Raw genomic sequence first — 14,416 nt, 5'->3', positions numbered from 1 at the left:
ATCCAGTCATCTACTTTTGGGCATTTGGGCTGCTTCCATGTTTTTCCAATTGTAAATAAAGCAGCAATAAACATGGTTCCCCCACTGTTTTTGATTTCATTTCCCACTCCATCCCCATAAAATGTCTCTGGAATATAACTGTTCATTATTGTTATTATTATTCTCTCACCTCGTCCATTATACTCTTGCTCTGAGTGAAACCATTCAGTATTTTCCCCTTTCTTTCTGGCTTATTTCACTAAGCATGACCTTTTCCAGTTCCATCCATGTTGCTGCAAAAGGCATGTTTTTTTTTTTGGTTGCTGAGTAATATTCCATTGTGTATATGTACCGCATCTCTTTAATCCAGTCATCCATTTTTGGGCATTTGGGTTGTTTCCATGTCTTTCCAATTGTAAATAATGCAGCAATAAACACAGGGGCGCAGGTATCTTTTTGAATCAGTGTTTCTGTGTCTTTTGGGTAGATACCTAGGAGTGGGATTGCTGGGTCATATGGAAGCTCCATGTTTAGCAGTTACTCAAAGCAATTTTTAAAAAAGAACAAAGCTGGAGAGCTCACACATCCTGATTTTACACTTATTATAAAGCTGCCATAGTCAAGACAGTATAGTACTAGCATAAGGATAGAAATAGATTAGTAGTTATGGTTAAGTAATTTTTAAAAAGGACGTGGGGTCATTCAATAGGTAAAGAATAATTTTTTCAGAAAATGGTGTTGGGAAAACTGGATATTTGCATGCAAAAGATGGAATGAGAACCCTACTTCACATCATCAGCAAAAAATGGTTTTGACCTTACATGCAAGAGCTAAAACTACAAAACTCTTACCAGAAAACAGGTATAAGTATTTATAATCCTAGATTAGTCCGTGGTTACAAAAACACTAAAAGCATATGCAACAACAACAAAATGAAATGGATTTCATCAAATCCATTCAAGGAAGTGAAAAGACAATCCAAAGAATGGGAGGATGTTTGCTAATGAATATCTGATAAAGAACTTAGTCTATAATAAAGAACTTTTACAATCCAACATAAAAGACAACCCAATTGAAAATAGGCAAAAGATCTGAATAGACATTTCTTGAAAAAAGATTTAAAAATGACCAGCAAGGGCCTTCCTTCATGGTGCAGAAGTTTAAAGTCTCTGCGCTACTGAGCTATCTAGCCAGCCACAGCAGCATGAGTTCAATCTCCAGCCAGGAAGCAAACGCACATGGCACAGCAGACTTCTCCTATCTGTACCTGTCGTTCCCCTCAGCAGTGGATTTCAGTAGATCTGTCTGTTCTGCTCCCCACTCTGTCTCTGGTGAATCCTCTCAGCCCTCACTGCACCTCCCTCCCCAGCACCTCTGTCTACCCCAGTTCTTGGATACATAAACAAAACAAATCTTAAAAAAAAAAAAGAGAGAACAGCAAGCATATGAAAAGGTGCTCAATATTGTTTCAGTCATTAGGAAATGAAAATCAAAACAATGAATTAGCAATTCAAACTTACTAGAATGCTTACAATCAAAGATGGATGATGGAGGCCAGTGAGGATATATGTATTATTGGTGGGAGAAACGGGTATAGCTGCTTTGGGAAAAGTTTGGCAATATCTCAAAAGTTAAATACAATTAGCATATGGCCCAGAAATTCTACTGTAAGGAGAAATGAAAACATATCCACACAAAAATTTGTATATAAATATTCACAGTAGCATTAATAGCTGAAAAGTGGAAACAATTCAAATGTCTATCATTGATGAGTGAATAAAACATGTGGCTTATCCACACAATGGAATATTGTTCCGTTATAAAAAAGAATGACACACCTCAGGTGAACTTGAAAAACATGACTCTTAAGTGAAAGACAAACAGAAAAGGCTACATAATATACGGTTCTTTTTATATTATATGCTCCAATAGACAAATCTGTAGACAGAATATAAATGAGAAGGCACTGGAGGTTAGGAAGAAAGGAGGATGGGGAGTTACTGTTAATCGGCATGTGCTTCTTTTTGGGGTGACAGAGGTTCTGAAAGTAGTGATGATGACTCACAACTCAGTAAATATAGTAAAATCCACTGGATTGTATAATGTTAAAGTGCTAATTTTATGGTAGGTAAATTATGTCTGAATCAAGTTATTCAAAAAGTCAAAGAGATAAAATAGAAAACTATTAGTAATAACCAGAAAAGCATAAGAAACTGATAGAAAATATATAAAAATCAATTTAATACAAATTTCAACAGCATTTCTTTTCTTTAGCTACCACGTAGAGAAATAAAAAATATCCTTATTCAAAATGGTGACTCAAACCACAAAATGCCTAGACACATTTAATAAGTAAACTAGAGAAGCTAGACGAAGTTACAAAAAAATTTTAAAGGAAATGTGACATCTAAATGAAGAGTTGTAACTGTTGCTAAATGTGAACAAGTCTCAAGTGATAATATACTTTATGCAACTCCATTAACTCCACCATTACACAGAATGATGTCTAAATGTTATATGAAATAATCTGTAAGGATCAACAATTTACAAAAATAGACGTCCTGTCCCATCAGATACTAGAACTTTGTATTTTATATAAGACTACTGTCATTAATTAATAGTACCAGAAAACAGTCTAGCGAAGCAAAACACAGTATGACAGTGTTGAGGGAAATCAGTGCAGCTTACTAAAGGATCTTCTGAATAGGTGAAGTTAGGTTCTTGTCTTGTACATACAGAAAATAAAGATTAAATATCTGATTTTGAAAGGAAAATAATAAAATATTTTGAAGAAAACAAAAGAGAACATTTGTATAACCTCATCAATTAGAAAGCATTTTAGACAAAACAGAAAATCCAAAAGCCATGCATGGAAACTGAAACACACACTCACTCTTTACAAAAAGCCCACAGCCAGATGGCTTTACAAGCAAGTTCTGCCAAACCTTTAAAGAAGTTAAGCCCATCCTGCTCAAATTACTTTAAAAAAAGTTTTATTTATTGGGGTACAGGCTAGAGGTGCAGGGGCAAGAGAGGATTCACCAGAGACAGAGTGGGGAGCAGAACAGGCCAACTGATGAGTACACTGCTGAGGGCAACAGCAGGTGATTAGGAGAAGTCTGCTGCGCCTTGTGGGTCACCTCCGGGACTGGGGATGGAACTCATGCTGAAGTGGCTTTAGTTTCTTCATGCTGTGCTTTAACCCGCTGTGCCACCAGGGAGGGCCCTCAAATTACTTTTAAAAACCAAAAGGAACACTTCTTTACACATTTTATGCCAACATTATCTTACCAAAACCAGATAAAGACAATACTAGATTACAGACATATATCCCTGATGAACAATGATGAAAAAAAAATCTTCAAAATATTAGCAAATCAAATTCAACAATATATCAAAAGGATTATACATCACAACCAAATGAGATTTATTCTAGCAGTGCAAGGATAATTTAATATTCACAAATCAATGTAATACATTGTATCAACAAAAGTACCAACAAAAATTGTATCAAGAGATGAAGAGGAAAGCCTCTGTTAAGAATGAGCATCCAGGTCCTCCCTGGTGGCACAATGGGTTAAAGCACAGCACTATGAAACTTTCCTTAGCCACTGAAGCATGAGTTCAATCCCTGGCCAGGGAGGTGACCATATGGTGTGGCAGACCTCTCCTGACATGCCCATGGTTCCTCTCAGCAGTGTGTTTCAATAGATCTGCCTGCTCTGCTCCCCACTTTGTCTCTGATGAATCCTCTCACCCCCACCCCCCACCTCTGTCCCATCAGCTGCTTCCCTCAGCAATATATTTCAATACATCTGCCTGTTCCGCTCTCCGCTCAGTCTCTAGTGAATCCTCTCAGTCCTCACCACCCTCCAGCACCTCTGGCCTACCCCACTTCTTGTATGCATAAATAAATCTTAAAAAAAAAAAAAAAGATAAAAGAGTACCCAGAGGACTTTAGATAAAGATGCTAAATAAAATGGGACTAGAAGGAACCTATCTCAATGGAGTGTTCATGAGGAGTGATATACCTATACTGTGGAATACTACTGAGCTAAAAAGACCAAATGGGGCCTCCCTCGTGGTACAAGGGGTTCAGTCTCAGCACTAGGAGGCTTTCAGCAGCTATTGGAGCAATGAGTTTGATACCCAACCAGGGAGCTGACCCACACGGCATAGCAGACCTCTCCTCTGTAGAACAGAAGGATCTCTCTCCTACCTCACCCACTGCTCCCCTCAGCAGTGTATTTCAGTTAATCTGCCTGTTCTGCTCCCCACTATCTATGGTGAATCCTCTCATAACCCCCACGTCATCCACATCTGGCTCATACCCCAGCTCATTTATGCATAAATAAATCTTTTTTAAAAAGACAAATGTTGCCATTTATACCAAAATGGAAGAATTCAAAGGAATTATGAATAGTAAGGTAAATCCAAATGATAAAGGACTAATATTGAATGCTTACATTGCATATTCAACAAAACATAATACTTAAAAAAACTATTTTTCCTTTTTTATACAGAGGATTCCTTTACATTAATAAAATGTCAGGTAATTCAACAGAAAATGAACAAAATATAGGTAACTGATAATAACTAACTGTAAAGAGCAAAAAGTTCAATCCATTCATAATCAAGAGTTAACGAACAATGGAATTCAATCTTAAAATAACTTCTTTTATTGTGTAACCAACCTGCCCAGAAAGCAAATCTTACATCAACCATGGTGTTGACGTAACCAACACCTGAATTTTAAAAAGCTACTAAACCCTTCCCTAACTTTTATGCTCTTCCTCTTTCCTATTTGAAACAGCTTAAAGTGTCTGCATTAGCTATTGAAATTAACTGATTGCAAACCAAAACCAAAACCTACAAACACCACTACCACTTCAGAAAAGCATATTAGAAAGAGAACTTGAATCATCAGAGAGATAGAAATGGAAAAAAGATAGCACCCAATGCTGCTAAGGTGTGGGGGAACATACTCTTACAGCCCCTTGGTGCGAGTGCAAACAGTGGAAGCTCCCTTCAAAGTAGTCTGACAGTGGTTATTAATATGTACAAATTACATTTTTTTTTGACCCAGTGACACCACATTTTTAGGATTCTGTTCTACAGAAATACAAGTCCTGCTACATCAGCAACATTCCCCATATCCCTAAGTTCTCTGAACATTTTCTTCACGTTGAATTTCTAACTGAAACTTGCTTCATCTTTGGCAGATACTTCTTTGTTTCTTCCTTCATTTTCTCTCTCACACATACGGATATGGAAATGAGAACTGACCTTATTTGCTCCCACTTGAGCCTACTTCTATTCACCTTAAAAACTCTAACTTTAGGGCCCTCCCTGGTGGTGCAGCGGGTTAAAGCACCGCACTAAGAAGCTTAAGCCACTTCCGCATAAGCTCGATTCGGAAGAGATCCACAAAGCGTGGCAGACCTCTCCTGACCTGCCCGCTGCTCCCCTCAGCAGTGTACCTTGTCGATCTGCCTGTTCTGCTCCCCGCTCTATCCCTGGTGAATCTTTTCACCCTCTGCATCTCTGGTCTGTACCCCAGTTCTGTATGAATAAATAAATAAATAAATCTTTAAAAAAAAAAAACAACTCTAACTTTATGTAGAGAAGACTAAAGAACCATGTCTAGGAGTAGAATCATACTTCTGATTTCATTTGTTGTACTCTTTCATAAAACTGCCACCTAGCTGTTTCTATCACCCTATTCACCCATAGTTTAAAAGGGACCAGCATTTAGGGCCAACGGGGTGGTGCTAGATTGACAGGAAAGAAGAAAATCCAGAGTTTTACATTTGTCACCAGATAAAGTAGGTTATCTTCTGGTCCTAGTTTACACCACTACAAAAACCTACACCATTTATTTATTGAGGAGAAATCAGTAACATGATGGAAGTAGAGCATGTTGGAGAAAGTAAATGCTCAACAAATGCATAACAACATCAAAAACCTCTCCAAATCTCAAAATTTAATCAATCTACACCACTCAGTCTCCTTCTTGAGTCATTTGCTCAATCCAAACCACTGCCTTTCACTCTATAATTTTAACTCCTGGATTCCCATCATTCTCTATGACTCTGCTGGTGTCCTGGTGATATCACCATTTGTGTAACTGTTCTAATGTTTTGGCTTCCCAATTCCTTGCCTACTGACCCTCTACTATTCTGGGATCAAATCTAGACCTCATCATTATCAATAATTGCAAGCGCTTCCATACTCTCCCACTATATCCTTCTGTGTTTTCAGTTTCTTCCTTCTAAAGCTCTTGCCTCTAAATTCTTTAACCTATGGGACTTATATTCCATTAATTTTTCTACCTTTTCACTGTACCTCAGTACCTCCGGTCTACTCAATTTTCATCACTCTCTTGCACACATCCTTAACTCATATTCACACTTCTATGGCTAAACCACAATCTTCTTAAATTCCAAATATCTGCCAACATTGCACCGTATCTTCAACAGCCAACAGCTGATTGTTCTTAAGTTTATGATCAATAACCTCAGGTGACTCTGTAATACTGTCCCAGCCTTCACACTAGTTGTCTAGTCAATTCATTCTCATTCTCCTAGATGACCATACCTTCTCTCTCCTCAAACTTCCCAATAGCTCCTCCAATCTTATGGTTAATGATTTTGTTTTCTATTTCACAGAGAAAATAATCAAAAGCTCTAACCAGCACATCAACACATCTATATGCATTGTGCCATATATCTTACTTTTTACTTTTTTACTATGGACAAACTTATCCATACCCCAGCAAAGACCATTTCCTTCTCATCTTGTATCTGATTCTATTCCCTTTTCACTTACTAAAGAATATCACTATAGCCATTCTCCTTCCTCTGCACCAAGATTTCTTTTTAATATACTGTCCTCATTAACATTCACACACTCCAATATTCCTTCCAAATTAAATAACAAAAATCCCTTTACCTCACTCCAGCTTCTGCCCATTCTTTTCTTTTTAGAGTAAAACCTGTAGGAATTTCCAATTTCTCATGCCTTCTTCTCTTGAACTCACTGCAAACAAGCCTCCTCAAGATCCTTAAAAAAAAAAAAGCTTGTAGTAAAGATTACCAATGGCTGCCACAATGTAAATCCAGAGAGCTGCTCATTCCTCAAGGTATTTCATTCTAGGACAATACCCTGGTTTTCTTCCTACCATGTTTGCCACGTAGTGTCCTCTGTTAGGTCCTCATTGCAGTTTTAGAATGCTCAAGAATGAAATGCTTTGGGGCTTAGCCTTCTAATCTTTTCTATAGACAACTATTATCTATATGTAGATGATTTCCAAAGTTTTATTGTTGCCCTAGATCATTCACCTGCACTCACTACTAGTATATCCAGTCAAATATCTTCACTTGGAAATCTTACATGATCAAAACTGAGCTTCTGATTTCATCCTCACACCCAAATGTGTACACCCTTTAGCTCTCCTTATCTCAATTAATAAATCTTCCACCATTCCAGTTACTTAGATCAAAAACCTTAAGATAACCTTTGTTTTTTTCCTTTACATCTCACCTCACATATAATCCCTTAGAAAGTGCTATACACTTCACCTTCAAAATATATTCAGAGTCCAAGTCCTCCTCATGATTACTTCTTCTTCCATCCTGGTCCAAGAACTCCTGGCTTACTACAAAAATCTCCTAACTGGGTCCCCCTTCTCTTTCTTCATATATATGTATGTATGTCTTCAAGGAAACAGCCAAAAAGATCCAATACACCATAAACCCTGTCATTATTCAAAGCCCTCCCACAGTTACATGCCTTACCTCAGGTGAAAGCAAATAAATCTTTTCAACAGCCTATATTTTGCACCTCTCTGACCTCTCCTACTATCTTTCTTTAACCCTTCTTCAGTTCTAGCCATGTGGCGTCCTTGCTATCCCTGGATGAAGTTCCTAAGACCATGCCTTAGGGTTCTTGCACACTTTATTCCCTCTACCTGGAATTTTCTTCCTCTAGCAAGTCACATGATTTGTGTTCTATTTCCCTCGAATTTTTACACAAATAACACTTTCTCATATGGCCTTCCCTTGATTATCCTATTTAAAATAAAACACCCCCCCTTGAAATTTTCTATTTTTCTCCCACAGCACTTAGCACTACAGTAGTACACATTTCACTTATTTATAATGACACTTCACTGTCTCTATCCATTACAAATTAGCTCCACAAGGGTAGGAATTATGTTTAATACACTACTGTACCCTGCACCTAGAACTGTAACTAGCAATAGCAGGTGTTGAGTAAGAACTGAACAAGAATGGAATAAATGTATATGTACAAGGATATGGGCTACAGCAGCATTTACATGAATCCAAAGAGGAAAACAACTTGATCATCCATTAGTGTGTTTTTTTTTTTTTAAGGTTTTATTTATTTGTACATACAAAACTGGGGTACAGGCCAGAGGCTCAGGGACGGTGAGAGGCTTCACCAGAGACAGAGTGGGGAGCAGAACAGGCAGATCCACGAAGTACACTGCTGAGGGGAGCAGCGGGTGGGTCAGGAGAGGTATGCCGCGCTATGTGGTCACCTCCGGGGCAGGCGGGATTCGAACTCATGCAGAAGTGGCTTTAGCTTCTCAGTGCAGTGCTTTAACCCGCTGCGCCACCAGGGAGGGCCCCATTAGTGTTTTAAAAACTAAATTAAAATAATATTTAACACTTAAGCGCTTAATATTTTCCTCTGTTTGGGATACATTAACATTTCATTACTGCAACAACCTCTAAGTTAGGTAATGTTAGTGCACCAATGAAGAAACTAAGGCAGAGTTAAGTAACTTGCCCAAGATCTCATTAATAATTGGAGAAGCCAGAATTATCTTATTTCAGATCCACTCTTCCTTAAATACATGATTTATATTTGATTATATGCTGCCTTCCTTTAAATATATGATACTGTCTCTTTAAGAGAAAGAAAGCAGAAATTCTCTTACCCAAAGAGAACTGAAACCATACCTTGGCAAGTAGTTTAAAGATCACTCAAAATGAAAAATAAAAACATTCTATATATTAACATTTCATTTAAACATAGACTATATATTTATGCAGCAATATTTTGATGAAAACCTAGTATAAACCATATCTACTGACATGGATTTGATTTCTTGACATTGAGTGCAACCTTAAACACTTGCCCAGTAGTAAGAGCACAAACATGCATCAAAAAGGGTTATTCCCAAAGTTATCTTGTCCATACATACCTTTAACAGCAATTTTCCCAGTGAAATGTAACTCAACAGACATTCCAAAGCATTTAATTTAGTTTTCATATAAACAAACTCTTTTTGCACTGACACTTTACTGCTTTATAGAATATATTTACAGGGCAAACAGAGCCAGTACGCAATGGTTTGGGAGCAAACCCAACTTAATCTTGTCAAGAATACAAGTCAGGGCCCTCCCTGGTGGCGCAGCGGGTTAAAGCACAGCACTGTGAATCTAAAGCCTCTTCTTCATGAGTTCAATCCCCACCCCAGCGGCGATCCACATTGCGAGGCAGACCTCTCCTGACCCGCCCGCTGCTCCCCTCAGCAGTGTACTTCGTTGATCTGCCTGTTCTGTTCCCTGCTCTGTCTCTGGTGAAGCCTCTCACCGTCCCTGAGCCTCTGGCCTGCACCCCAGTTCTGTATGCACAAATAAATAAATCTTAAAAAAAATATATATATATAGGAATAAAAAGAACCTGTATTTTTTGTCCGTTTTAGGTAGTGGTCAAATGAGGCCAAAAGGGGAAGGTTTTCAAAATAGTTAAAAGCTTGAGTTTATAATTAGTTGTTTCATTCCATTCAGATTTAATTTTCTATAATTTAAAAGGATACTGTAGTAGTATCATTACTTAAAATTAAAAACTAAACATCCAATCCTTGCCAGGCAAGTTTGGGAGGCTGGAATGGATAAAGGGAATAGCTGGGACTGCCATGGTAAGGGGATTAAGTCGATGATGCAGATCAAATCAGGACAGGCCCAAGGCTACACAGCCTACCCAATCACTAATGCCTGGGGTATAGAGCCTGGGGACCTTCTCAGCACAGAGGACCTCTCCAGTCTCCCCCATACTCTTCACAGCTATTTAATTCAATTAAGTCCCCCCTTTTCTGTTCTCCACTCTTTCTCTGGTGAATTCTTTCACCAGCAAGCCTGCAGCTTATACCTCATTCTTCCCTACAACAAACAAGGATCAGAATCGCTTAAAAAGAACAAAATGTCTTACTCCAGAATAAACAAAAAAGGCCATGTAGACAACCCATTTAGTCCCTTCTTTCTGTGTCCATGTCATCCTTCTCCAGGTGGTCAAACAACAACTTAGAAGCAGTAAATAAGGGCACTAGGAGAACCTGCTGTATTTGGAAAGCTGGACTTCAGTAAAAGTAACTTTCTACTTGCCCAGGCTCTTCTTAAAACCTCTTTCCCACTTGAAACAGCTCATGTAGACTCATGTCTACAATAGGAGTTTATATTCAAGTTGGTTGCAGAATAAACACAAGACAAGGATAACTAGAAAAGTCTTAGAAGATATCAAAAAAGGCTGAGAGGCATAATAAATATACCTTAGGGAGTTCCAGTCAAGTCACAAGTCACACAAAAAATAAAACAAGAAGCCTGAGATTTCTGAAATACTTTATTTTGATAATTTTAACATTATCAATCAAAAGAGCATTTTAGGAACACGTTCCTAACAGTGTCACCAGGGGTCAGTTCTGTCCTGACCGCTGTGGAGATTTCAAGGACACAAACCTGAAGTAAGAGTTCTATCACTCCCCAGTGAAAAATCCTTTAACGGTTCCCCATGCCTAAAATTTCAATCATCGTGCAGTTTTGGAAAACCTTTCAAAATGTGGCTCTAATTTACCTCTACAATCTTATTTTCCATTTCTAATTCTCTAAATCCATCACAACAAATACACTCCTCACTATTCCACCTCCATAACCTTACTTGAGCTGTTTAGCTTTGAACATTCTCCTGGTCACCACCTGTTGAAATTTTATTCCTCTTTCAAAGTAGCAAAATAGAGTAGAGATAGCCCAGGCTTGAAGTTCAGATCTAGTAGCTTTCTAATTCTATTTCCATCTCCACTATTTAATAACTTAATAACCTGGAGCAAATACTTCAAAAGATCTAGAAGGCAGCACACTACCTACAAAACTTGACAAGACAGTACTATGAGGATGAACCATAATGGTAATAAACGATCTAGCATCATGCCTAAGGTATAGAAGACACTTAATAACTGACCACAAAGTTATATATAAACATACTGCAGGATATCCATTCATCATTCCTCTATGTATCTGGCTCCTCCACCAGGTTATAAACAAGGTGGTTATGAGAATGCATTTCTAAATCGCTGCCACTTAATACTTGTGCAAGTTATCTGACCTCTCAGAACCCATTTCTTCATTAATAAAATGAATGGGAGTTAACACCTTATAATGTATTAGGCTTATGAGAGTTAATGTACATCCAATATGTGATATAATACTTGCCATTATCTAAGTACCAAAGAATGGTGAATGGCAGCAGAATGAACCTGATCCAGTAGATACTTAAAGAACAGATAAATACAAAATGCTTTGCCTTTCTAATCCAATTTCACAAAGCAATCTTGATACAACTGTTCCCTGATACTCAGCTCTGATTGCTAAAAATGCCCAGGAAAATCAAAACGGAGGTTTCTAAATGCTTTATTTCAGAAATACTACTACATATTCATTTTCATTCCAGTACCATAGTAAGCACATCATGACTTACAACTCAAGTCACCACTAACACTTAAAAACCAGAAGAGCTACATGGGGCAAAAATGCCCTGCCAAAGTTAAAAGAAAATTTTGAAATTAGTGGCCAACACAAAGTGGAAGACTGTTATCTAATTTGCTGTGTTATCAATTTCTTTCACTCAAAACTCCAACAAATGTCAACTACTTCTATGAGAGAATTTCCCCATTTATAAACTCCTATCCTACTGCTCAACTTCAGAGGAAAAAAACTTCAAAAGTAAGTACAGTGAACTCTAAACTGAGAAATTGCCAAAAAAAAAAAGGCATCCTAAAATCTAAAATCAAAGCATTTGCATTTTATTCTCAGTTGTTCTTTGATACTTAACACAGGTTGTACAGCTCACAAGTCAAAAGCTCAGAAAAGGTCCTGAAAATTGGTCCTGGCTTAAATTAGACACCACTTACTAGCCACCTAACCTAAGCATGTTACTTCTTAAGCCTCACATCTCTCTTCTGTAAAACAGGGACTATCCTAGTATGAGTCTCATAGTGTTGTGGTATTAACTGCAGTAACATACACTGTTTAGCAAAGTGCTATATTAATAAATGGTATTCTAATTAGTGGTACCCGAGCATGAAGGTTCTTGGTAAGTACTGCTGAATGAATGAATAGCACATTTTATATTAATAAATAAATACACTAATTTTAATTCCATCCTATGTTAAATAATGGCTAACAGCAGCAATACTTTGGGGCATTACATACTTTATAAAGCCCTTCAGACATCTACAAAGTCATGTGATCTCCACAACATCCTTAAGAGGTAAACATTAAGATATGGGTTTTAGAAATTAGGAAACTGGTATACAGCACGGTACCGAAATGCCAAGATCATCCAAGCTGGCGGTCGACTCCAACCAAATTCTGCAGTTCGGCGATTAGGTGGTTAGTGCCAAATGTTCTCAACCCAATATACACTAAATGGAGGCAGATTCCTTCAAGTTACTATCCTCCCCAAGCAGAGTGAAGCACGTGAGTCCAGGCGTAAACTCAGATTAATAAACCCCAACAGAAGCCACTGATGACATTGTTAATGTGGCACAGTTTCCTTCTGTTGTGCCCTCCCACACCGTAGGGCGGGGGCCAGGCCTGCCCCCTCCCCCATCTGAGCGCCGAACACAGGACCTGGCGACTAGAGGCCTTCACTTAGTTAGTAAACGTTTGTGGAAACAGAGTGGGAGGCTTCCGAGAGACCCGAAGCCACACCAGCTCCAAAGTGGGGATCAGACATCTCGGGCAGGTGCAGAAGCGTTGGGCGGAGAGCGTTTGTCCAGTAACCCAGCTGAGAAGGATGAGGAGGGGCGCCGCCACGAGAAACCAAGGAAACTGTGCAGTTGAGGGGAGAGGGGTTTGAGGGAGAGGCGGATCTCACTGCAGACATGGCTGGGAGGCCGGGGACAGGCAGGGGCTCGGGGGCCGGGGGTAGCAGGGCAGTTGGTGGCCGGGGGGGAGGGGGCCCGAGAAGGATCCCCAGCCCGATATGAGGAGGGTTCTGGGCTCCTCCAGGGGCCCACTTCCCAGCCCGCGGCGGTATTAGCTGCACCGAGTACTCGCTGCTACCTGAAACTGCAGCAGCTTCTCTGTCTGCTCCTGGGTTAGATCCCGCTCCTCAGGCGCCGCCATTTTGCCGCCGCCTCTACGCTTCTGACCCGTCCGCACCGTCACCCGCCGGAACTGACCTCAGCAGCAACCACGTCCGGTCTGAACGGCCGCGGGCGCGCAACTGCGTCTGCGCGTACTAGGCCAGCCCGGGGAGCGGTGACGGTGGTGGTGACACATCTCGCCGCCAGAGGGCGCCACTCTCGAGCCTAGCCCGGACGTTTTCGGAAATTGACGAGAGATGGTCGGTCTAAGTCGCCTTTACGATTTAGGTCACGAACGAAACTGCCAGAATAGACCGAAAACAGTCGAGAGGTCCCGAAGACTGAGCCTTGAGCTCCGGAAATTCCCGAATGCCGCTCGGAGGATTTCTCCCGTCTGCTGAATTATTGACCCTCAGCGTCTGCTATACTTGGCTGATTGTTCTATGGAAATTGTGGCTGTTCCAAACTATCGACGTTCGATGCTTGATCCCTGCCTTGCCGTTTCTAAAAACTTCTGATTGTCTCTTGGGAGGTTCCCACAGTCTCTGAATTCTGATGGGGTATTTCCGACGCTGTCCTCGGCCAAAAGCTGGCGAAGGCTTTGGCCAAGGAAAACCGCAACGTCAAAGTCGGTTGCTGGCCTCGTTGTGACTCTGCTACCTGAGTCTGACAGTGAATGGCGCTGCCAGCCTTGGGCAGAGCTTTCATCCATTCCTGTTGCGTGGCTGCCCTCAGCCCTGCCAGGCCTTGGGGCATCTCTTTGCCTGCTGGCCTGTCTTCCCTGTGACCCACCAAAGGAAGATCCCGGGACCGAGATCATCAGGAGATGAGTTCAGGTGCAAGTACCTGCATGGAAAAGTGCTGGATATCTGTGGGCGAACCACCAACACTCTGGGCTCCGTTGTGCCAGAGGTGGAAAGAGATTTCCCCAAAAGCTGCTGCCTTGCCTTCCACCTCACCCTCTGGCCACAGCCCCTCTATGACCTTATCTCCAGCCCTCAATGTCTGCCTTGCTTTGCACACTCTCGTGCCATATAACCTGCC

At 40.2% G+C, this 14,416-nt stretch overlaps 1 protein-coding gene across 1 annotated transcript in view; it reads right to left on the bottom strand.

Moving 5' to 3' along the window:
• FAF2 (Fas associated factor family member 2) overlaps positions 1 to 13,440 on the bottom strand; it is a 53,065-nt gene extending 39,625 nt beyond the window's left edge. Inside the window, exon 1 of the mRNA XM_004679249.2 lies at positions 13,350 to 13,440. Coding sequence (XP_004679306.1) covers positions 13,350 to 13,412 — 63 coding nt within the window. The 5' untranslated portion in view covers positions 13,413 to 13,440. The remainder of the gene's footprint in view (positions 1 to 13,349) is intronic.
• Between the last annotated feature and the right edge of the window lie 976 nt (positions 13,441 to 14,416).

This window comes from Condylura cristata, unplaced genomic scaffold (genome assembly GCF_000260355.1).
Source record: "Condylura cristata isolate star-nosed mole 26May11 unplaced genomic scaffold, ConCri1.0 scaffold00008, whole genome shotgun sequence".
NCBI lineage: Eukaryota > Metazoa > Chordata > Mammalia > Eulipotyphla > Talpidae > Condylura > Condylura cristata.
Note: the sequence above shows the minus strand (reverse complement) of the source record. Positions and strands in the feature narration are given on the sequence as shown.